At 39.2% G+C, this 26650-nt stretch overlaps 1 protein-coding gene and 1 long non-coding RNA gene across 6 annotated transcripts in view; both read right to left on the bottom strand.

The window, feature by feature from the left end:
- The window catches only part of ubr3 (ubiquitin protein ligase E3 component n-recognin 3), a 412017-nt gene extending 389805 nt beyond the window's left edge, over positions 1-22212 (bottom strand). For 2 of the 5 annotated variants that reach the window (XM_064329859.1, XM_064329863.1), the window contains exons 1-3: positions 21268-22211; positions 5776-5915; positions 4964-5116 (exon numbers count right to left, since the gene is read on the bottom strand). In XM_064329859.1, the coding sequence (XP_064185929.1) occupies positions 4964-5116; positions 5776-5915; positions 21268-21701 (727 nt within the window). In that variant the 5' untranslated portion in view covers positions 21702-22211. Of the gene's footprint in view, positions 1-4963; positions 5117-5775; positions 5916-21267 lie in introns of all 5 variants that reach the window. The other 3 variants (XM_064329862.1, XM_064329861.1, XM_064329864.1) reach the window with 2 other exon arrangements.
- A 2057-nt stretch (positions 22213-24269) lies between these two features.
- On the bottom strand, positions 24270-26350 carry LOC135252001 (uncharacterized). Its single transcript, XR_010329245.1, has 2 exons — positions 26145-26350; positions 24270-24606 (listed from the first exon to the last, which is right to left on the bottom strand). It is a non-coding gene; the product is annotated as an uncharacterized LOC135252001 (long non-coding RNA).
- Between the last annotated feature and the right edge of the window lie 300 nt (positions 26351-26650).

Below are 26650 nucleotides of genomic sequence, written 5' to 3'. Positions count from 1 at the left end.
ACAGTGATTTTCTTGAGTCAAAACAGTTGATTTGTAGTGAAATACGTGAATATGTTGTGATTTACAGCAATACATAATTTAGACATTTTGGATAGATTTGGAGACGCTGGGTACACTGCTTAGTTTTTGCTTCATACATCTATAGTTGTTCTACATATCCACCCTTAGATTTTATGAACTTGTGGTCAAGAAGTTTTTGATCTAGCACATGTATAGTTTAACCTCCTGCATATATGCAATCTCTCAGTATTTCATTACAAACTTAATGATTTTTTGTCAAAACAATTGCATTTGTGGCACTTTATTTCTTCCAAAATTATGAATATAAACTAATCTGCGTTAGTACTGTAAATTGTACAAATGTCTTGCTTCATTTAAGCCATTTTTCAAGTCTCTGGGGTGTTCACATCTGGAGTTATAACGCTTTAAATAGGGTACCCCCTAAATGGGCAAGGATTGGAAAGATTTGGCTTGTGCCTTAAGGGGTTAATATACTATTTGTGTTATGACAGCATTGTACTTACCCGTGTTTAGCAGTTGTCTACGACCATGAAATGAACTTTTTTGTACGTCGCTTTGGATAAAAGCTTCTGCCAAATGAATGTAATGTACTTCAAGTTCACTTCTAATATATAACATGGATTGTGATATAACTACACTATAAATACACATCTATTATCATCAAATAACACTGAATGCAATTTACTGTTTATTTTGAACACAGTAGTGATAAATTACAATTGTATGAAAGTGTTTTTACCAATATCAACAAATCACCAATTCAAATAATTTTGTAAAAAGTGTCCCAATTTAGTACACTTAGATACAACTAAGTACACTAAAGTTGCATAGAAGTTAAAATGGGGCCAATTAACTTCTTAACAGTGGCTAATTTGCACTGTTAGTACATGATTAGACAGATGTACTAAAAGTATACTTAGTAATATTTTTTAAAAGTATACTTAAATGTTTATTTTTTCACTTGTATGGGTGTCAAATATCAGAAAGATGAGATGTCAAGGTTAAAAGGGTACTATAATCCCACTTAACATATTTGTTCATTTATACTACATTACATTACATTACAGGCATTTAGCAGACGCTCTTATCCAGAGCGACTTACACAACTTTTTACATACCATTTTACATTGTATCCATTTATACAGCTGGATATATATACTGAAGCAATGCAGGTTAAGTACCTTGCTCAAGGGTACAACGGCAGTGTCCTTACCCGGGAATCGAACCGGCGACCTTTCGGTTACAAGCCCAGTTCCTTACCCACTGTGCCACACTCCGTCCACCTAGGGCTGTCAAATTAACGCATTAATTTCGATTAATTAATTAATTATAAAATAACGCATTAAAAAAAATAACACAAATTAACGCATATATTATTTATGTCAATTAATTGATGTACCGATGTTACTGTAAATTTCTGCGTGTTGAATAACACTACCTATATTGCCAAATAACCCAACCGTCGCATTTTTCCACAGTCAGCCATTATGGGGTTCAGACACTCTGACAAACCGGGCCTTCAGCTGGAGCGGCCGGTGTGGCTCTGAGCCTCTGAGAGCAGCACTAATTTCTAAACGACGAAGAGAGCACTCAGGGTGTCACTGACACCAGCGGAGTGAATTTACGAACGCACCCCTTTGACACCGTGCGTCGCACAATTCCAACCAGTGGTGCGTTAGTTGCGCATGTAAATAGTATGTTAAATAGTTAAACAAGCACGAAACCGTGCAGACCCACAGCGCACCAATACAAAGTGTCACGAGTAAAACTTGGCTAACTATATAGCTAGCTAGCTATGGTATGTCCTCACCTCTGTAACGGTATTTGTTGTGCTCCATGTGTCCATACATCTGTATCGGTGGTACGCGCCGATAGGCGAAACGCTAACATGTTAGGGTTAGCTAAAGTAACGTTAGGTGATGAAGCTGTGCTAAAAAATCTTGTGCCGTTCGAAGTGGTGATTTTGGGAGATGCATCTGCGCATGCGTCCTACTAAATGAAGCACCACCTGCGCATGCGTCCCATCAAACGTCCCTCTCAGGTCGACTGAGTGAGTGAGTGAGTGATCACAATTTGTCATGCGTAGCCCACGGCGGCAGTTCCTGTGTGCCGTGGGGAAAAGACTGTTATGGCCACTTTGGTGCTTAACCTGGGGTCTGAGGGTAAAATGAGGCACACTGGTGATTGTGCCGTGCTCTGACATTTGTGTAAATTTCATCAACGTTATATGCAGTGATTCTAAGGTGTTTCATATCTTTGTTTTCAGCACAAACTCAGCTACAATAATATGGCAGCAGTAAGTAGGTCAATCATATTGCTCTAAAAACACACAAACTGTAAACAGTAGTTTTGAACATGCACAGGAATGTTGTAATAAAACACACTAAACAATTGTAAGTAAGATTTTGGTCACTGAAATGTGTTCAAGGTCTTGGGTATCAAAAGATGACAAAATATTTTAGCAAATCCAATGAGAAATATAAAATAAATTGCTAAAAGTTAGTGTTGTGGCTACTATTTTTCCAACACCAGGTGAGAATGGGAGGGCAAATGGCCTTTCTGTAACGAATATGCATTGGGTAGGAGGACCTGCTAGCTAAGTAGGCTATTCACACCTGGCCGCATGCCTCCCCACCACTAAGACAAAGACTCAGTGAGCCATTTAGAAGACAGAAACAAAGACATCTTTTGATTTTAGAACATTTATTGAAGCAAACTATATGCATGGAAGATGAGATGAGACTGGTGTACTCTTGCAACGCTTGTGTGGCCTCTTAGCTAGTGGTGAACTAGGCCGTGTTTCCTGATCAGCATCTCTGTAAATATGATAAAAACAAAATTGTTAGGAAATGTGACATCAAATCAAACTTTATTTATATAGCACATTTCCTTCAACAGGGGAAAATTAAATGTGCTTTACAAAAAAGGGACAAACCACTAACTAATGAAAACAAAACTTAGGAAATGTGACATGGTTACATCGTATACAAACAAAGAACCAAACAAACACAACCAGACGCAGAGAGGTACCCTATAATTTTGAGAAGCAATGGTTAGAATCATTCGTAGTGTGGGAATTTACAAGCGCGCATATTAGTGAATATTCCTACAAACACACAGAGAATGTAATACAGCACACATTTACAAATAATGCAAGCTATCAACGAAACAACATTAGCTAAACGAAATATACATATATATTCCAGCTCAACTACACGCAACTCATCAATAACAATGCCTCAATCTGAAGTAGGCTAGGTCTGTTTAGCCAAGTGGTTATTATATTGCTATTTCCCGAATTTACTTACAGTATGCTAATATCGATTGTGCGAGGACATCAGTTTTAGAATCCTAGCCACGCCACTACACACCAGGCATGGGCTATTTATTACCAATATGATCGAAAAAAATACAGTCCATCTGCTACTTCTAACACACAACCAGACGCAGAGAGCCTAGCCTATAATTTTGAGATGCAATAGTTCGAATCGTTCGTAGTGTGGGAATTTACAAACGCGCATATTGCTGGATATTCCTACAAACACAGAGATACGTTGCAATACAGTACACATATTTACCAATATGATCATAAGAAATATACTTACTCATGAAGTTGATCCTCAGCTGGATCAGTTCGCTGTTCGAAATGACACCGCTCTTCATCAATGTCGGCTTCCGGACGGACCATTTTCCAAAATTAAATGAAATGTTTACCTCAAAAGAAGTGAACTAGGCTACACTTTGACATTCTATCCTGCTTTCGCAGGCTTGGAATTTCTCACATGGTTCTCGCATCGCCCCTCCCCTACTCTCCTTCTATGGAGAGTAGTTATGTCGTTAACATGTGAATGCGATTTGGGCGGACTTCCTGCTGAGCGAAATTCACATAGTAATGAGTAAGGATTAACGAAGCATACATGGTTTAATTAATCAAATTTAGAACTTTTAAAACAATTTATATTATTTGTCAATGGGTGCATTGGAAAGTCGCAATTCTAAGGTCTCTGTCAATGTTTTTGTTGCGTCTGTATGATAACTCGTGAAGTTAATCATCCAAATAGAAACGAAAGTTCATTTAATCTTGCCGAGCTCCGCCGGCGGAGCTCTCGACCCCAGTGGGTTAAGTGATAAGCTTATGTTAAATAATAAAAAATTTTTAAAAATATTATGGCCACATTTTAGGCTAAGTGATAGGCTTATGTTCAATTATAAAAAGACATGTATTTGGAAAAATGATTGTAAATAAAACAATTTATTGATTTCTAATGCCCCCTTTTGATATTTATATTCAATGCTTTTCCAAGCAAATATTGATACATGCGGTTAATTCGCTTAATTAATCAGCATATCATGTAATTAATTCGATTAAAGATTTTAATCGATTGACAGCCCTAATTTAAACACATTACATCTTATGTATCATTGCATCATATGTATTAATCTGTCTACAAGATTATCGCGACATTGATATTAAAACATGGATTGTATTAGCAGTCATGCAGTTGAAGTTGAATTAATTGATTCTGTGTTTTGTGCGGTCTTTGCATTAAGCAACTGGGGACCACTAGTGATGTCATAAGTTGTGACCATTTTAAAATGAAAACTTAGTCATGAGCATTTCTGAAAATCCTTGAATATTAAAGATGTCCCTTACAAGGGATCATACTGATGATTAGCACCACAAGGGAAACGGGGCCCTGCTTGTTATAGACTACACAAATATCCAGATAATGAAGCTTATCAATATGATGCAGTAATAGGGTTGTGAAAGTCCATTGTACTCTGTGTTTGAAAAACTATTAGCCTATTATTAAAAGGAAATGTGACACAAACCATGATGATTTTGTCAGCTTATTTTCATACTGATTCCCTTGCCGAGTCAGGAAAAAATATGCATTTAGAACCAGTGGCTTTGAAAGACTTAGTAGCAGTGAGGACATACCCATACTCAAGTCTTGAAATGTCTGCTGATTGGTTAAGATCTTAGTCAGGACAGTTCGCATTGCCCCACCCATCTTTGTTAACTCTTCCAGGAAGGAGATCTGGGGAGCAAGCTGCTGCAGGACCTTCTGAAGATCTCTGTCTGTGGAGGAGTCTGTGAGAGAAGGATACGATAAGGATGGGCGACAGAGACATGAAGTTTAATGGAACTATCCTAGAGTGCCTATCCTTGCATTAACAAAAGACATTGACAAGCAAGGCAGGGTTGCTGGGTGGCTTATCCTGCTAAGGCACTATTCTTTTTCATGGTCTGGTCTCATGCTGCTAGTGAACAGTAGCTCCACAGTGCAATGCACAATTAGCTCTAGCATCCCCCAGTGTGATGGGATGGGATGGGATGACAGAATCTCACCATGTACCAGCAAACCCAGCCAATCTGTTGGCCACAATTGGACCACAAATCTGTCTGTTAATATATTAAGAGTATTGCTCCAAGTAATTTGAGAGAGCCCTGTTGAAAACAGCAATGCGATACATAGCAGCACCAGACATCATGTGCTCCAGAGGAGAGCACATGCCTACCTGCAATTTCACGCAGCTGCAGCAGTGAGCAGCAATGTTGATATATACGACTGCACATTCCAAATTTGGGGGGAAAGCATAAAAAACATGTAGGAAAAAAAAAAGCTATCCATGCAGTGACAAAACAATGTCGTTCGGCAGAAAATTGTTTTGATATTACTTTTCATAAGTACTGAATAGCAAAGAGTACCATCTGTTCCAGCACATCTCCAAGTTCGAGCAGTTTCTCACCTGGTTCAGTGTACCCATCCCGTAAGTACTGAATGATACAGATAATGAAATGAGGAAGAACAAACTCTGACATCAACAGCAGGTCTTGGGGGATGGACGGTACATTCTCTCCAGTTTTTAATTGATGCCTTCGACAAAATCTGTGTGAAACACAAAAAACAGTATTTTCAAACAAACTGGCCGTTACAACTCCAGAGAGACATCTGAAATACTTTGATTCAGATGATGGTGACAGTTGATTGGTGTCAGTTGTTCAATAACTACTTATTTCTTGTTGTTTGTTGAGATATATATCCCTTCCTTTTATTTGAGGGAGTATCATTTCCTTCTGAGAGAAAAGTCCTTCAATACATTTGTAAAAAATACATCAAAAAAATTAATTGATACTTGTGACACTATTCACACTTGAGTTTGTCTGCACATATCTACTGACCATTTGTTCATAAATAAATAGAAATGTACTTTGTTAACTTTATTCAAAAACATTAGACAAAGTAAAACTTTGATGAACAGTAGAAAAATTATCCACAAGGTTTGCCGTGTGCCAGTTTTTTCCCCCCCACATGGTCAGACAAGTTAGCAAGTAAAGAGACGGGGTTGGTTGGCATACTTTTCATTCTGTCATATTTCCCTGACATAATTTATGTTAGAATATTCCAACCAGTAGAAAAATGAAAGGGTAAAGACTTGGCTAAAAATACATGAACTGAAAAAGTGTGTCTGAGCAGGGAGGCCCACAAACCTGACTGAGTTACACCAGTTCTGTCAGGAGGGATGGGCAAAAATTCTGGAAAAGTATTGTGATAAGCTTGTGGAAGGTTACCCCAAGCGTTTGATTCAAGTTAAGCAATTAAAAGGCAATGGCACCAAATACTAACAAAGTGTATGTAAAATTTTGACCCACTGAAAATCTGATATAGTAGCCTACATAAAAGCAGAAATAAATCTGTCTCATCTATTATATTTAAATTACCTCTTATGGAAATAAAGTAGATATCTTAATTGACTTAACACAGGAAATGTATGGTAACATAAAATGTGTGGAGTTGTGAATTGAGTTTGAATGTCTTTAGCCTAGGTATGTAAACTTTTGGCCTCACCTGTACATACCAAATTTAAGTACAGTCTAAGTAGATGAATGCAGGGTTTTTCCTGCATAGAGAAACCTTGGTGTGACCCAAAGTTTGTGAGTGCCTAAGCAGAAAAAATACTATATGGCAGCAGAATGCAGCCCTCTGACAATCAGAAAAAAAACAAAAACAGACAGAGAGAAAGAGAGGCAGAGACAGACAGAGAGAGAGAGAGAGAACAGCGTGTTCATTGGTGTCGCCACCCACTAATCAGAGTTGTGAAGGTATGTGCCAGAAAAAAGCAAAGGCAGACAAAATCCCATTATGTACTTCAATCAGCATGTGCCAGCATTTATAATATGTTAATCCTCATCATTAGGAAACATGTTCAGTCATTTTAAGTCAGAGCTATTTAAACAGTCTATTTGTACAAAAAAAGTATGTACATTTTTGCCAAATCTGACATGGACAGGTGAACTGTGGTGCCTTCTTTCCGCAAAAACAACTTGGTGACAGTTATGATTTAAAGTTATACAAAATTTTGCGGCCCTTACAGACTCAGTGTTTGTAAACCCCACTCACACCTTCTTAGTCCTTAAGCCCACCCATACCTCCATTGAGTCAAGCAGCACTACAAGCAAAATGTCAAGCAAAGAGGTGAGGTGGTCAGAGATATTGAAAATAGCTTTTTAGCAACATGAATGATTCCATATAGGCCTAGATGTTAACAGTAATTATGCAGTGTTATAACGATTTTTACACCGAGTGCACCCATGTGTGGGAACATCATCCGGTAGCTACTCCGTAGTGCCGGTGCAGCTATTTCGTGTTTTTCCTTGTTTGGTATTTAGCTATTCTAGGCTCTGTTTTACGAAGCAGGATTAGAGTTAGCCGAGTAAAAACTTGGAACCCCCCCAGATCTGGAACATGGACTGAAAGAGAGCGGTTCTGGGTTTTACTCCACACAATTATCCAGCTAACTCAGTAATCCTGCTTTCTGAAATGGTAAGAAGAAGAATGTAAGAAGACATTTCAGGATCTTTTTTGATATTCCTTGTGTCGAAAGTGCTGCAATGGAAACAACGATAGATTTACTCAGGAGCCACATCTGTCCAAAATGTAAACAAGTCAGGCAGTTTTCACGGTCGGGAAAAATTTTATGACAACGTGGTTATTTAGCAAACTAAGCTAGCTAGCCAAACATTCAGTAACACAGATACTTCCTTTGTGACATTTAGGGATAATGTCAAGGAGGAAAGGTACTGTATTACATTACATTTCATTACAGGCATTTAGCAGATGCTCTTATCCAGAGCGACTTACACAACTTTTACATAGCATTTTTTACATTGTATCCATTTATACAGCTGGATATATACTGAAGCAATTTCGGTTAAGTACCTTGCTCAAGGGTACAACGGCAGTGTCCTACCCGGGAATCGAACCTGCGACCTTCCGGTTACAAGCCCAGTTCCTTACCCACTGTGCTACACTCCGTCCTACTGTAAAAGCCAAAAAACCTTTTTTAAATGTTTAAATGTGCCCAGCATTCCAAGGCTTGTTGTAAGATTCAGTAGCCAATCAGGACTTGAATGCAAGTTTTTTGTAGAGTGCAAAAACTTTGATATTATTTATTTTAATTTAATTGAATTTAATTTATTTTGTTGTTGTTGAAAACACAGCATTCCAAGACTGTACATTGTTGTCAGATTCTTTGTAAGACTCTGCTATGCTGTAAATAGTTGTTGATTTTTTAAATTGTGTTGAATAAATGACATATTTATAACAAAATTCACATTACGTAGTCATATTTTCAAATCTTCAGTCAGTTTTTAGCACTGACTTAATGTAAGGCCCTATGGAATCTGTGTTATAGCTTTTTTAAATTCTCAATTCTGTGATTCCGTCCGTGATTCTGTTAATCACAGATACTATAGAGCCCTACCTTAATGCTGCCATCAGTCTGTCGCTGGCCCGCGCCGGGCCGTGTCAAAAGATACTTGCCACCGGGCCTAACAACTTTTCTGGGGGAAACCCTGATGCACGCCGTATCCAATTCATGTCCCCTGATTGAAATAAATGCAGGCGAATTACCGAGCTAGGTAAGCTGCAACCATAAACAGTAACAGCAGTTCCTATGGTGGGGGTGGGGGGAGGGGGGGGTGGAGACATCTTGATGGAAGAACAGAATTCCGATACGAAAGCTACCCAACTTTGGGCATCTAGCTGTGCGAAGTAACTAGCTATAAGCAACATTACTTACAGGTCCGACAGTAAACAGGCCAACTTCACTTTGCTTTTCATCCCCTTGGCGAACTTCAGCTGACGCCAAAGAAAAGTAATTCCAAGGTAGACTCTAGTTTTTGAACGAGCCCTTGTCTTTTCAAATCTGATCACAAACCATAAGCTCTGTAGCCACAACCACCCCTCCACACACAGAAAAGAGCACCATGCCCAAAAACTTCCAAAACACATTTTAGAATAACATATGCAGGTAGATATGCCTGAGCATAGTTATTTTATTAAATATTTTCAAATAAAAAATCCTGCATAGTATGCCTTTAAATGAGAACATCTATCTGAAAATGTGTATCCGTGAGATAGCAATACCACAAGAAAGCTGAGATTTCCCTCAAATATAAAACCCATAATCTGTTCTTGGGTGAAAATGATTCAAAATGGTGGAGCAGGTCAGAGCATATTTTAATCCAAAATGTTAGCTGGATGGTATTTTTAACCTGAGGGAGTGGGATGACAGACTAGTGCTGGGTAAAAAGGCCTAAAATTGAGAATGCAATATTTCTTTTATTTTTTTTTACCGCCATGACCCAGTTTTGTAACCCCTGCTAAAACAAAGTGATTTGAATTAACCAACTTATGAACTAGCCATAAATTGTCACTTGCCCAATTAGGCAAGGGGCAAAGCAGTTCTGCTTCGCCTTGGTTTGAGTTGCCCTTGGCAAGTGGACAGTGATGTTATTAAAACCTAGTTTTAATTGCCGAATTGAAAAAAGTTGTGGTTGTAGCAGTGCTGGAATTAGTAGTAGTAATATAGTGGTTTTATTGAAATTTAAGCAGTTCAAGTCCAGTGAATGACCTGAAATGGTACAAAGGTAAGTGGTAAACTGCCAGAGGTTTTTTAAAAAAGATTTAGGTTACAAAAAACTGAAAAATAATGTAAATATCAGAGTTATAAAGAAGGCCTTTTTCAGGGAACAAGTAATGGGTTAACAACGTACAGCTTTTCTGCAGCAATGGAAGTAGGCTAAATTAAGCCTTGAAAGTTGATGCAAACAATTCCTACAGGGGTCCCAACTTTTGTTGTTTACTTACAAACGCTCTGGCTGTATAAAATCAGTGTTGGAACAGACTGTATTATTATACCCTCCAAAGCATTATTTGGACAATATTGCACTGCAGGAAGTAGTATATTGCTATCATAATGGTGATAAAAAGGCAATTAACAAAGAAAGTCAGATACACTTTTAACTTGGGTTATAATGGTCTAGGTCTTTCCTTTTGAGAAATTGCAAAGCAAGCCACGGTGTCAGTGAGTACTACACCATCGAAAGTAGAGGCCGACCGATATGGGATTTTTGAGACTGATACCGATACCGATTTTAGAGGGGAAAAACTCACTGATTACCGATATGCCGGCTGATAGTGAATTTTTGAGCTGGAATTAAAATAGACCTTTTCTATGTGGATTGTGCACCGATTATGCAGAGATATGACTATGCAAAGGTACTCAGAAGGCTGCTTTCATAACCCCTTAGCACACATGCCAAATCTGGCCAATCCTTGCCCATTTAGGGGGTACCCTATGAAAAGCTTTATAACAGATGTGAACACCACAGAGACTTGAAAAATGGCTCAAATGAAGCAAGACATTTGTAACATTTACACTAGCTTAGATTACTTATATTATAATAATTCAAAATAAAGTGCCACAGATGCAACTGCTAGGCAAAAAATCTAAAATGAATTCGCTCATTTTTAGTTCACAATGAAATACTGGGAGATTGCATATATACAGCTGGTTAAAGTATAGCCTATGTCCTGGATCAAAAACGTCTTGTCCACAAGTTCATAAAATCTAAGGGTGGATATGTAGAACTACTAAAGATCTATGAAGCAAAAACTAAGCAGTGTACTAGGGCTGTCATAAAATATTTGAAGTTCAAAAACTATTCGAAAATCTTTTCTTTTTTTTTTTCTTTTTTTTTTAAGTTCGAACCTAAATTTAATCATTCGAATATTAGTTCTGGATCCCGCGTTTTTGATTCTGCGTTTTGTAATTAACATAAATATACAGGCTTTAATTTCATGCAGCGAATCATGTTCATGCACGCAAAGTTAATTTCCTGTGCTAACGTTACTTCCTCTGTCACATCAATAATATTGAAAACTAACGGTGAAAATGGCAGCAGAGCAGGATCGGAGGAGTTGGTCCCACTAGCTGGTAGTAGAAGCCCTGTTTGGGAATTTTTCAGCTTCTTGGCGAGGTCAAGGACAAGAAAAGAGTTTCGTGCAAGCTTTACAGAGCAAGTCTGGTGTATCCGTTTGAATAGTTTTTGTGTTAAGAAATAAACAGGGATTTCCTATAAACAATCATTTCCCTATTATTGCGATAAATAAATGCAGAGTTGTGGCAAATTACATCCACGAGAAAGTTCTTTATTCATTTGCGCATTAGGCTATAGAAACTGCAGGGGGTTCATTTATAAAAATGAACTTGCGTGCATATGTCAAGTGAAGACCTGACGTGGAGCCACAACCGTTCCCACGGTCAAATCGATTCATGTTGAAATTTTATAAATCACTACTTTGACGTGATTTTCTACGTACGCACCACACAGTTGATCTAAAATACGTTTTATAAATGAGGCCGCAGATGTACTAACCAAGTATGAAAATTTACCGATATCTCTATTCTACTGCCCGCTTGTGGAAAATAACGCGCAGGCCAGTTTAAAGGGAATGTCACGTGCATGTTGCACCCGACAATAGAGGGTATGCATTGATGTCACTTTCCCACCAGAATACGCCCCCTCAGCCGGACTGAGTGGCAAAACATGCTGCGACACGGCTGCCTTTAGTAGAGGAAACTGCAAAACCGGGAGTAAAACAAACGCTTATCTGCTTAAATTAAAGGCAGTTGGACTCGACAGAGAACCTTAACTTACCAAAAAACCAGTGGTCCATCGACATTCAACAAGAAATCGGAGCTATCTTTTTACAGACTGCCGAAAGCTAAAGAAAAGAGAAGCAAATGGATCGCTGCAATTCGCAGAAACAACTGGAATCCAGGCACCGAAACGTAGATTTGCGGTTGTTATTTTGTGTCAGGTATGTTGGATTTTTGGGTAAAATCATAATGCTGCCACTCAGTAGTCTTTCTGCCACTCAGTGGGTGTAACCGCAGTGACTTCCACTTACTGTGACGTCATGTGCATACCCTCATAAGCAGCTTATTTTTGTGAATTATAGGCAAATGATATTCGAATATATTTGAACGCTAACCAAGTAGAAAAGCTAATATTCAAACTCAATTTCATGGCACTTTTGACAGCCTTAGTGTACCCAGCGTCTCCAAATCTATCCAAAATGTCTAAATTATGCATTGCTGTAAATCACAACAAATTCACGTATTTCACTACAAATCAATTGTTTTTACTCAAGAAACTCATTGTTACATCATTTTCAAGCAGTAATTACAAGCTTTCTGTCAGTACAGTGGTCTAAAACAATTAGGGGTCCAGAAACATATCCAAAATCTCTCCAAAAAGGAATATAATGCTTTTTGTCCATTGTAAAGCATATAAACAAGGTTTAAGATGAAACATTGATATCAGATATTAAAATACTGCAAAAATATTGTCACACAATGCTGTACAGTAGGTAAATGTGTAATAATTAACTTGTGTGTATTTCCATACTCTGTAATCTCGTATGTTTCCTTGTATGGGGATGGGACGATATGAAAACAATTTTAAATCGTCCACCACGTTTTGGCAATGTGCTCTCATCATCACTGTTGCATGCATCACAAAAACTATTACACTACTAACTAACGCTTACATTACAGTGTGAAATATCCACATTATACAATATCACTAACCTATTTAAAGACACTCAATTTAAAAAATATTGTATATACCCGAAATATTTTGGTTAGCTATGCCCAGAAGTCCTCAATAATAATAGTATTTTCCTAGAAATTACAAAAAATCATTGACAACATTTCGTTAGGTGCAGCGTCTTTTACTGCTACCATAGAGTGAATACGTAAGTGATGCCTATGCGATAAGAAATCTTTCGGTTACGCTGACCTATAAAACGCTATTCCAAGAGCAAAATTAGACATGTTATACATCGTTAGAAAGCTTATACTCTCACCTACTGAATAAATGGATTGTCAGTCAAGCTAGACTGTACTAAAAAGGGCGACAATGCCGTAAACAACACATGTGGTATTATGCACAGCTATTTTTGAAGGTACCCAGGCACAAATGCACGTATATTTCACAAACGGATTGTCCAAGACAATATATGATGACTAGTCTCAAAAGGGAAATCTCTACGCATAAAACCAATGGTAAGGTTGTATATTTATTCAATATTTAGTACCAGATATTGACTGTAGAATGACATGGTATCATTTTTTTAAACTTTCTCTCGTTTATTTCGTTGAGCAGTGAGCAGCATTTTCACTGCTGTATTGGCATATCTTAGGGCTATTGTCGGGTTTATCTTTTTGCTATGACGGAATATGATTTGAGTGGTGAAAGAATATTTTTATGAATGCCCAGATAGACATTATTGTCCATTATGTCATGGGTGGGGGCGGGTGTAGTTGCAGAAGAGACTGCAGGGAGGGGGTGCGTGTTAAATGAAGACCAGAGTGACAATGGTGACGCTGCTAAACTCCGTATTCGGCATAGTTGTTGTGTATCATCTACTAATGAAACTAAACAAAGCCTTTCTGTTTTTAACTCATACTTTGGTTGCAGTAGCACTGAATGTCTGAGTTCAGTCATCTCGGGCCGCCGGCGTGCCGGCCACTAGGGACTTTGCGCTAAACAAATAACTTGATTAAAGAATATTTAACATTATTATATTATAATATTAACATAATTAACATTGTCAACCAATTTTAGAAATGAACACTGAGAAACACTAGATTGAGTGCTAGGAGCACCCATGTGTCAGTGTTTAAAAAAATAATAATTTAATTATCGGTCCTACATATCGGCCACATGTCCTCCTTGACTATCGATACCGATATGGTCCAAAAACGCAAATATTGGGCCGATATACCTCTAATCGAAAGGCACTTGGAAACTTGAGGAAACTCTGACAGTAAGAGGTCTGGCAGACCCAAAGCCACAACAGAATCAGAAGACAAATTTCTGAGGATCAACAGCTTGTGTGATAGGCAGCACACAAGACAACAGCTTCAAGCCCAGCTTAACAGTGGTCGAAGTAAGCAAGTCTCAGTTTCAACTGTGAAGAGAAGACTTCAAGCTGCAGGTTTGATAGGTCGAGTGACAGTACAAAAGCCATTGCTAAAATGGCTAAATAAAAAAAAGAGGCTTGCCTGGACCATGAAGCACTGGCGGTGGACTACTGAAGACTGGAAAAAGGTCTTATGGACAGATGAATCAAAATTTGAAATCTGTTTCATTACGCAGGGTTTTTGCATGCTGTCGAGTAGGTGAAAGGATGGTTCCTCAGTGTGTGGCACCAACTGTCAAATATGGAGGAGGAAGCCTAATGGTCTGAGGCTCTTTTGCTGGATCCAGAGTTGGTGACTTGCACAGAGTGATTGGCGCCCTAAACCAAATGGGCTATCACAGCATTTTGCAGCACCATGAAATACCCTCTAGTCAACGCCTAGTTGGTGTGGGGTTCATCCTACAGCAAGATAAAGATCCAGAACATACCTCCAGGCTATGTCAGAACTACCTTAGAAGAAAAGAACAAGACGGTAGGCTTCAAATATTGGAACAGCCAGCAGAGTCTCTGGACTTAAACCCCATCAAGTTGGTTTGGGTTGAACTGGACAGAAGGGTGAAAGCAAAGCAACCTACAAGTGCAACACATTTGTGGGAACTTCTGCAACAATGATGGGAAGATCTTTCCGAACAATATTTGATTTCCACTGCAGACCGAATGCCACGAGTGTGTTCAGCTGTTATATCTGCAAAAAGTGGCTACTTTGAGGAGTCAAAAGATTTGAATAAATTGTGTTAAACAGAACGATTCTATGATTTCTTTTTTTATATCCAATTGTTTATTTGTTCTATGCTTTCATTTCAGAGTAGCCAACATTGAGACAACTGCATAAATTTCAATAAAAACTGGAAAAACGGAGGTGTTCTAAGGGACGTGCTCCATCATGTATGGCGAATTTGGTGAGAATCGGATAAACACTGTAGAAGTATGAAAAAGTTTGTTTTGTAAAAAATTCAAAATGGTGTAAAATCAAATATGGTAGACGTGGTTTCACTGACATTATTGATTCAGGATGAGGAGGTCGGCGTGTGGAAGAAATTTTGTGCATGCAAGTGAAACAGGATGGCCATAATAATTTTTTCAATGTTGCAATTTTGCAGGTGGCACAAAGTTGTCAGTTGCATGGGTGTCATGTATAACAAATTGGCAGCCATACTGGACATGCCTGCCAAATTAGAGTTTTTGAGAATGAAAAAGGCGTGAAAATTTAGCAAGGGGCAGAGGAAAAATAAGGTGTTTGGACCCCTAATAATAATAAGCTTGACAAAAACAGTAAGGTTCCAGAATTTTGTGGTTGGACTCCTAATAGTAACAAATATACATACAAGCAGCGATACACAGGGTTCAAGCAAAAGGTTCATATGGAAAGAATAAACCAGTTACACTGCAAAACTTTGCAGCGCAATTACAAAAGGTGGAAATTCAATATGGCAGGGATTATGGCCTATTTTGGCAAATTTCTTCTGCAGTCAAAGACATGCATATTGACATGAAGTTGTCTGAGGGAAATTCTTTTATTGTCAGAAGAGATCTACTCACATTAATTGAAAATTGCAGTCAAATATGGTTAGAGTTATCATTCTTTAAACACTGGAGATTCAATTGATGGATATAGCGCCATCATACAATCTACCAATGCAAAGTGGTTAGGCCAAAACAGGAGAAAGATGAAAATGGATAATAGCATTTTCAATTAAAGCCGCAAGCGGCGTTGGGACCATTGGCACCATCGCGGCCCTATGAAGCGATTTTAAAATGGCTTTGTCCTCATGATCATATGCCTTCACCCAACATATCTACTGAATATCATGATGATCGTATAAAATATTGATGACTAACGGCCAATTTTGTGCGAAGAGACGCTGTCGGATGACTTAGTTACGTCGCCATGGATATGTCCTGGCCGCTTCCCGCAAAGGCCTTTACTGTCGTAACACTTACGCCGGGCACCCACCGGACGCGTAGCGTAAGCGGCGCGTAAGCAGCACGGCGAAGCAGCACGGCGCGGCGCGTAGCGTGTCTCCACTGGTTCCGTTTGTGTCACGCAAAGGCTTGCTTAAAGCTTTATATTCCTAGTAGCTCTCGCAGTCTGCAGTGGGATTACATCGTTTATTTCACGTTTGTTCACGACTGTTGATTATGGGTTTAAGCTTTGAAGTACAAGTGCAATAAAGGCTTGCTTACAACTTCATTTATAAAATAGGTGCATTTTCATCGGCAAGACCACTAAATCTGATTTTCTAAAGCACTGTGGATTATCTGATTTTATTAACAAGCCCTTTTTGAAAGCACGGCGAACGAAGACATCGGAAAAGTCAAATAGGCTGAGCAATGGTTGGTTAAAACCTACCTTCCAACACTCGAGCTAACAAACCGCTGCTCGGTGCATTCACTTCTACATCATTCAATAGGCTACGTCTTTCTGTGGTGTATTTTCAAATTTACCCTGCCCCCTCCGCAAAATAAGATAGCGAAACTAAGTTTGCCTTTTTCCCAGGTTCCAGTTTTAATTTTTTTTTTCCTGCCAGGACAATAGAAAAACGAAAAGGCTTGTATTTTTTAGCTGCTTATAAAATATCAGGTGTTTATCTGGTTTTATCTTGTTCTCCACTACTGCAAGAGGGAACTAGGGACACACCCCCAGTAATATAAGGATGAAATATAAATCAGAGCATGTATACCTAGCATTTTAGAGCATACTTCTGTGTATAAACAGGCCATCGTGACGCGCGACAAACCGGAAAAATAGAACAGAAGCGAAAAACTACGCTTCAGTTCGCTTGTGTCGCGCCAGCTACGCAGCCGGTTCGCGACGCGTTCGCATCTGGTGGAGACGACGTCGCCCGCTGCCGTTGTAATAACAGTACTTCAACTACGCTTCAGTTACGCGTGTAGTGAGCTCGCGGTCGATAGGCGTGCGGTGGGTGCCCGGCTTTAGATGGCATGTCGTAACACTTACGCCGGGCACCCACCTCGCGCGTTGCGTAAACGTCGCCTAAGCAGCACGGCAAACAGCACGGCGCGACGCGTAGGGTGTCTCCACTGGTTCCGTTTGTGTCGCGCAAAGGCTTGCGTAATAGCTAGTAGCTCTCGCAGTCTGCAGTGGGATTACATCGTGTATTTCACGTTTGTTCACGACTGTTGATTATGGGTTAAGTGAATACTTTGGTGAGAGACCTTTTTCAGTTTGTTAATTTGGTAATATTTCGTTAACTCGTAAATACGTGAGAAAGTAAACGCTTTCAAGAATTACCATAAACTTAAATCTCAACGTAGCCTGCATAACAATCAATCTCAAACTGTATTAATTTATTTGCTTGGTTAACAAGCGTGCCAATTTCATGAAGAATATGTAATGATCATAATAATAATAAATAATCCGTAATCAACCGTTGGGAATTCCCGTGTTGTCTTGTCATTCACGTCAAAACATTTATAGGATCAGATTTAGTAAAATCAGCTAATCATGAAAAAGACAGTAACAGTTTAATCTTGAAGGGATATGAACACCACAACGCCATGAACACCGGAAGCTTTGAAGTACAAGTGCAATAAAGGCTTGCTTACAACTTCATTTATAAAATAGGTGCATTTTCATCGGCAAAACCACTAAATAATCTGATTTTTTTTAAAGATCTGTGGATTATCTGATTAACAAGCCCTTTTTGAAAGCACGGCGAACGAAGACATCGGAAAAGTCAAATAGGCTGAGCAATGGTTGGTTAAAACCTACCTTCCAACACTCGAGCTAACAAACCGCTGCTCGGTTCATTCACTTCTACATCATTCAATAGGCTACGTCTTTCTGTGGTGTATTTTCAAATTTACCCCACCCCCTCCGCAAAATAAGACAGCGAATCTAAGTTTTTTAAGAATCTAAGCCTTTTCCCCAGGTTCCAGTTGTTTATTTATTTATTTATTTTTACGAAACGAAAAGGCTTGTATTTTTTTAGCTGCTAATAAAATATCTGGGAGGTAACTAGGGACACACCCCCAGTAATATAAGGATGAAATATAAATCAAAGCATGTATACCTAGCATTTTAGAGCATATTTCTGTGTATAAACAGGCCATCGTGACGCGAGACAAGCCGAAAAAATAGAACAGAAGCGAAAAACTACGCTTCAGTTCGCTTGTGTCGCGCGAGCTTCGCAGCCGGTACGCGACGCGTTCGCATCTGGTGGAGACGACGTCGCCCGCTGCCGTTGTAATAACAGTACTTCAACTACGCTTCAGTTACGCGCGTAGTGCGCTCGCGGTCGTGCCCGGCTTTAGATGGTCCGGCGTGTATGCACAGCTGCAGTGTTTCTGCGCCGCAATTAAAAAAGGCGTCACACTAGTGTTGTCACGATACCAAAATTTTGACTTTGATACTGATACCAGGTTTAGTATTACGATACTCAATACTGAAATGATACTTGAAACTTAAACGATGCTAATTCGATACTCGGTACCTAACGATACTGAAATTACCTTAATAGATCAGAAACGTAATGTCCACAAGGGTTGACCTCATTTTCGAATTCATGGTTTATGAACAACCTGGTTCATTAACAACCTTTAAAGGAGTACCATGGTGATTTTCACACTTTCTCGGTTTTGTGCGCTATTTGCACAAGAGGCATTGAAGAAACACAATGAGCAAAGTATTAAATATGTCCGTTCTGTATTTTTGGAGAAATATGCGTTTTAAATTCATCGTCCTATTTTCAACCGGTTAAGAAAGTTGTCATTTTTCTACGTCACGAATACAGTAACCACTCCTATTTCCACACCCCGTAAAGAAATCTGACAGGACACACCTTCCTGCTGTTCAGACAATGCAAATATTTGACTAACGTTAGGTTCACTTAAATTAGAGTGCCTTTAGATTATTTCTGGTTATATTCATTTAGCTAGCTAGCTAACGTTAGCTAGCTAGGAGGTTTGCTTTCATAAGGCAATGTTATCGATAACGTTAGCTTGCTAGTTTGCTTTTATGAGGACGTTATAGTTGTGCTTTTATCTTAATTTGTCTAGCTAGATAGCAAAAATTATAACTGGATATAAGTCAACTTCCTTACCTTAGCTATCTATCGATACTTGATATACTACTAAGCTAGCTAGCTTGTGAAAATTCAGTCTCCCAAAGAGAGCGCGTATCATGGGGGTAGCTATGGTAACGGGGCACGGTCTGTCAATCATAGCTAACTGACAGTTCTCATTACCACGCCCAGACGGTTCGGGTGAATTTTTATAGTGGGAAATTTAGGCTTAGAAAAATACGTTTTAAAGTACATTGAAATGACTTAAGAATAAAAAAATTATGCACATTTGTTTTGTTGTTGCCTGAAGACAACTGGGAAGTGTCACGTTCAACCACCATGGTACTCCTTTAAGTTGAAGCCTCTTCAATAGGCCTATAGTGTTACACTGAACAATAGAAAAATATGTTGAGGGTTGCAATGATGAATATGTACGCATCCCTAGAAACACAGATAGGGATCACCCTCTCTCATATTAACCTTAAATACAAGGGCACTTCTACAATATGATCTCAAGACAAGTTCCATGAATGATCATGCTACCTCCATAACAATGCTGAAATGCAATTCATGCAAATATTTAATTATATGTTAATGTATTTTTAACATATCTATCAAACCATTTAATTAATGTGGGTGAGAAAACACAATGGGCTGAGTGGTCATAAATGATTTTGTTATGCATACGTGTAGTCAGCTTCAGGAGGTTGCACAAGGTAGAGATGTCACTAAATAAATTAGACAAGTAGATGGGATCACTGACCTATTTTTCTAGAAGCTAAAATACCACAAAGTTGAATGAAAGCTTGCTTTATGGCTTAAAATGACTCCATTAGCAACAGATTTGAGAGAAAGAAAGATAGCATTAGCCAGTCTGTTATGTTATTTTGTATTTAGTATGTGCTCTCAGTATTTCACTTCAAACTAAAGGAGAACAACATTTTTGCATTTTCACCAAGATAATTGCATTTGTGCCACTCTATTTCTACCTAAATGATGAATATAAACTAAGCAAAGTATGTATTGTAAATGGCAAAAGTATCTTGCTTCATTTAAGCCATTTTACAAGTTTCTGTCAGGGAGGCTCACATCTGTGATTAAGAACTCCTAAATTGGCGAGGATTGGCCAGATTTGGTACCTGGACGAAGGGGTTGAGGGCTGAAAGTCTGTGGTCATTTCTGTAGGAAGCCCTAAAAGTGCTTATAACTCTCGCTGCTGTATAGGTATGGGGCATGCCCCGATGGCATACCTACTTTCCCAAAAACATTGTGGATTCTCCATTTAGCTTCTGAATTTAGGGTAATTGGTAGCTAACGAGGAACTAGCACACGCAATACTCCACCATTACGTGGTTGTAGTGTAACCTTACTGATTCTTACGAGTGGCAATCGGACAGCTAGCTACCTAACAATGTATCACCAACTATAAATATCGCCATTTGGGATTTATACAATAACACTATAATTATTTAATTTACAAAGACATTTAACTTGATATTAGCCAATATAATACATAGCAAATGACACTAGGATAGTGCTTTACATTAATACCAAGCTGTACCAGAACAATAATTCAGGAGTAGAAGCAGTCTATACGTCAGTTTGTTTCGCTCATGACCCTTGGTGTGGGTTAAAAATAAACCATACACTGACACGCTGTAGAATCACGCTTATATTGCCACACACCAACTGAGTTAATCAGCAGTAAACACAGACATCTGTCTATCCGAGCCCCCATGTAACCCCTCTGTACCGTTACCTGGCTAGCTACGGTTAATCCGTGGGATTTTCATTTTTATTTCTTCTTTTTTGTGGGGAACCAACGAAGTTGCTAGCTAGCTACCTGGGCAATCGGTTGCAACGCTTGTGTAGTTACTTACCCACTTTCACGCATGACATTACTGTCCCCACAGTCGCAGGCCCCGCCAGCCTGGCTCCTGAACATGTTGAAATCATGACCCGTGTGGTCGCCGTTGTTAAAGCATTCGGCACAAAGTGACATACACGGGGAAATACCGCAGGTCCGACAACGATACGCGACGAAATTGGCCGTCCACACCAAACCACACAAAGTAGCGTTGTCATAGGACCGGACTGTTTTACAGAACTCCTCGAACCCTTGCCCTCCAGCTAGGAGGTATTTACACCAGTCTAGGGCCTCGGTGTCTCCCGCTGGCTTTTCTGGGTTCAAAACACTATCCAACAGGTCTTGAAGTTGACGGACACCAGAACTGTTGTCTTGGCGATTGAGGTCGGCCTTCAAATGGGCAGCTGTGGATTTCTTGTCCCGGCGCAGCTGCGATGCCGCCATCATGCACTCTGGATTGTTGTTCAGAATTTATTTTTGTCTTCCTCCTATATTCTCGCGATATCTCAAAGGATCATTAACTCAGGCGTTCGTATCACTATACGTTCTATGGTTCGGAACAGGAGACCAGGGTTGCCATTCTCTGAAGCTCATAAACTCTAGTAGTTACTCGAGGTATTGCAGTTTAGTAAGCCTCTGGTGCCAAAAAGCAAATTTCCCCATTGAAGTCCATTCATAACTACGAATTTACTCCGGTCAAATTAAATTATTTTGGACAGAACTTTTTAGCTCTAAAATTTCTTCACACTGAACTAATTACTCTCCACGCATCGATTTGTTTTCAGAGTCCCACGGAATAAGATACTATTTTTATTTAATTCCAATTTTGGTCCGCAGGGTTTTACGTCACAGTGTGCTTAACTGCTTAAACGAGCACACCCGCGTATGAACCGACTGTTATTGACTCAAACCATAGAGCATAACCAGGAACTGGAGAGACAGGAGGAGTCAGAAGTTGCAGAAACCAATATGGCGTCCAGTGCACCGCAGCTATCGATTTCAATAGACGATAATGGAGAAACTCCTGCATTTTTATATCAAACTAAGGTGTTTACAGCCACATTTTCAACCCAGTTATATCCAAAATACATATAAGAATAAGAATCAATGCGTGATTTTTCTTGACATGATTCGGTAACGAATTTATAGCCGAGTTGTTTTATTCAACACTATACTCTGGTTGGTCAATATATGACTCACCAGATCACTTTGATTTGTGGAAAGCATTCAACTGATGAATAGCCTACAAGGAACAGGGTCGTGAAGTACTTTGAACTTCCATGGTTACTGAACTGTGTATGGATCACAGAACGGTGGGGAGCGAGCTAGCACTAGTCAGTGCCAGGGGACCAGGGATTGCCATTCTCGGTTGCCCCTTTTCCACCAAGGCATTTTGAGGGCCGGTTCGGAGCCGGTGCCTAATCGCGAACCAGTTCTTCGCTTTTCGACCGCAAAAGAACATGCTCTCGGCCAGGAAAACTGGTTCCGAAGCGGCACCAACACTTGGCTGGTCTAGAACCAAGAACCGCTTACGTCAGGGGCTGGGGGCGGGATTATCGTGACCAACCAAGACCAACTGTCACACCCTCAATAAACGGCAAAAGTCCCAGTAGAAGATTGAATTAAATATTTAAAAGTTATATATTTTCTGAATCGTTATCGATTCCGCTTGGTCACAGTGAGTGAAACTAGGCGATATGAGCGTATAGTTGCTATGTACATAACATCAGAAGGATTCAGCCTAGTTGTTTGCTACCTAAACTTCACAGCACATTCATCGCCGTTAACTAAATGTAGGCCTATATGTGTGAAGTTGGTTTTTTACATTTAGACAGTTTATTATCTGTATTTTTACAGGACATACATTTTAATAGGTAACGATGCTGCTGGGAAAGCGGAGACGTATACAGAAGTATACAGTGACGTAATGACGTGGCTCTCTAGCCCATGGAAAAGCAAACCGGTTCTTAGAAGGTTTGCAAATTGAATCAACTGCGAACCAGCACTAGTAGCAGCCCAGAACCAGAACTAGGTTCGTGTTGGTGGAAAAGAGGCAGGTGAAGCTCATAAACTCCAGTGGTTACTCAAGATATTGCAGTTTAGTAAGCCTCCCTGCATGTTCCCATTTGAATAAAAAATAAAACTTAATATTGATTAAATCTTTTGCTTTCTCTCATGCACCTAACAGGCATTCAAGTCAAAGCAAGCAGATAAATCAAGTGAATTATATTAGCTAGCTGTTCTAGTCTGCAATCGCTTTTCACAACGGTGCATTATGCTTGAGATCAGGGTCACGCTGGCTAGGAATAGCTATAAACCGTATGAAGGTCATTTATGGATTTATAAAGCTAAGACTACGATCGAATCACCGATCTCCTTTAATTTAAACAACAGTAGCTAGAAAGTAGCTAGCTCCCATAACACAGAATAGCTGAGTGCACACTTCTCGACTGCAGCCCTTATGAAAAAGTCCCATGGGATTCCATGGTAGATTTCCCATTGGATTCCCATGACATTCTCCTATTGTATTCCCATTGTGAATTCACCCCCCATGAAACATGGGATTTTAATGGGATTCCCATTGGAAATAACATGAGGGATTCTCTCATAATTGTATTGGATTACATTGGGTTATTCATTTGATTTTAATGGGAATTTTATTGGAATCCAATGGGTATCATGTTATGGGTTTCATATGGGATTCTCATGGATTCCCATTGGAGTTTAGTATGGGGATGTTATGGGTTTCATATGGGATTCCCATTGGATTCCCAGGGCGAATTATGATGAGATTCCTATGGGATATATTTTATTAGTATATGGATTTTATAAGGAATATAACAATGCATCATGGGTATATATCACAAAAAAGACAATGCTAGTTTGTTCCCAACAAAATAAAGACATTATTTTTAACAGTAAGCTTAAGAAACGTAATAGATATTGGTGCGGTGCCAGGTGTTACGACCAGGCCACTAAGTCCTGGCCACAACATAAAAACGCAGGAGACAAAAGTAGTGTAAAAATAGAAATTATTTATTTAAACAATAACGCATGTGTATGAGTTATGAGTATGTGGATGTATAGATGTGTGTGTGCGTGCGATGTGTGACTGTATGTGTGGGTTTGCAAGAAAAATTGAAAAAAAACAAAAACAGCCACACCACTTTCAAAAAAAGAACGGTGGTGAGCACCGGGTTGCAAAACGGAGTTGCCGGCCAAGAGTGCTTGATTTTGGGTGAACTTCAACATTCTAATTACATTTCTTCTGTGGCCACATCTTTTAATTTGTATGCCATGGCCGTGTTGATGGATGCCTTATCCGTTCCTGGAAAATGCTTCTGGACATGTGCTGAAAGTAAAATGAACATGAAATGAACAAATGGATCTAATAATTAGACAGTCAACATTGTAGCTATAGTACACACTAAACTAATGTACCATCAGTTGGGAACTCCCTGTGTTAAAATTTCTACTAAGATTGCTGCAGGCACTTGAGGTGAATTAGGCATTGCAATGGACTTGTTCATATCGGCTCAATATCGACTAAATGGACTTGTCCATATCGACTCAATATCGACTCATGCAGGTCAGCACTTCATAAATGCCATCACTTTGGGTGAGTTTCGAAAGTATTGACTCTTTACACTAAAATCCGTTTCTCAATAGGCGTTTGAAGGGACCGTTTCAGTGTGCTAATTCGAGCCTGCTCTGCTGTATTGCAAAGACTGCTCAATTCGCGCACTGGGACCAGTGTTAGGTTAGGCCTACATTTACTGTAGCTAATTGTTCATTTAGCATTGCAGCAACAGAAGACCCAATCAAAATCTGACTGAATTTGTGTCAAATTATAATACACAAGATGCTGAAATATCTAGACTTCAAGTGCTCAGCTGCAAACAATAACACTACTTTACTTGTTTATAGAAATGCCAGAGATGACTTTTTGAATTTTAACTTCAGTTAGTGCAAATGAAAGGATTAAAAAAAGAAAGGAACGTTACTGGTTGTGTGTTGCGGCGTCGAGCATAATGAAAACACATGACATGGTTGATTTCAGTTAATCAGTGAATGCTATGCTTTCTCTTCCTCAAAAGGTACACCCCTTAGTTTCTGCATGCTTTGTTTACACATTTTAATTGATGATAAATACCCATTAATTATTGAAGAATATAACTTATAAATGCTCATGAGCTTAGTACAACTCTCTCACCTTATCATAACCCAAAATATAAGGGTGTTTCACTCCATGTTTTTGTTTACATTTGAGATCCAAACATAGCTTCAAAAGATGCTTAAAATTGTCATATGAATGTTTTATTTTAGAATGTTTTCCTTCCCTTTTTTTGCTTTTCACCGCAGGGTATGCACTGCTTACCCTGCTTACCCTTACTGCACGTCACTGAATCATACACTGTACGAACCAAGAGTGTTGGAGATTTTAAATGACTCATGCGTTGCCTTTGACCCAGAGTAGGCCTATAAATTAAACACCATTTGTTTGGGGGGAAAGCAGAATGGTCTATGTAGCCTAGGAAAATCACAAAATGAATTGTATTTGGAAAGGACATAAATGTTAGTGATAAATGTTTAGATGATTTAGGCTATGAGTTCTCTCGCCTTTGTTCATTATATAAGTGCCGGAGCGGCGTTCTGGTGCGCTCTTATAGCACTACACCCCTGGGGCTTACCCAGTTTTATGAACAGAAGCTAGAGTAAAATATCAATAATTGATTATATACTGTAAGTGATGTGAAAGTCAGAGAACATTTTGGGTTCTCCAACTTGCATGCCACTTACACGACTACTTCTTGTGATTTAATCAAATTAATTTTCCACCCATAAAAGACCCCCATGATATGTCAAAAAGACTGTTTTAGGCACACTTACCAATAATCGCCAGCACCTTTCTCTTTGTCAGAGCAGGTTTTGCAGCAGTATCGGGGTTGATGTTTGACTTTCTCCCTGACACAGATAATACAGCCATTTCCTCTCTTGAGAATAGGACCTCCATGAGGTCCCGTGTCATTCGCTTAAAGCTGGAGTGGTTGATCATCAAGCTCTTCTCTTTTACAATAGAGATGCCAAATCCCATATCAACCTGAAATTAGATTTAAAACAGACAAAAGAAACATCACACCAAGGGAGGGCAGGCGTAGTTAGAAACAAGTTTGCACAGTGTTAGAACACTATTCAATGGGAGCAGTGTGAGCAGGGATGGTTCTTTTTAACAGTTTCTACGGAAACATATAGTAAAAGAAACCTACACTAGCCAGGTTAAAGGGATAGTTAACCCAAAATCAAGTTTTATCCCATTTTCGATCACCTGGGGTGTTGCCAGTCAATACATTCTTTAAAAATAATAATAATGAAATTATATCTTTCAAGTAAAGGTT

Source organism: Anguilla rostrata, chromosome 3 (assembly GCF_018555375.3).
Source record: "Anguilla rostrata isolate EN2019 chromosome 3, ASM1855537v3, whole genome shotgun sequence".
Lineage (NCBI taxonomy): Eukaryota > Metazoa > Chordata > Actinopteri > Anguilliformes > Anguillidae > Anguilla > Anguilla rostrata.
The sequence above is the reverse complement of the archived record's forward strand: the minus strand, read 5'-3'. Positions and strand labels throughout refer to the sequence as shown.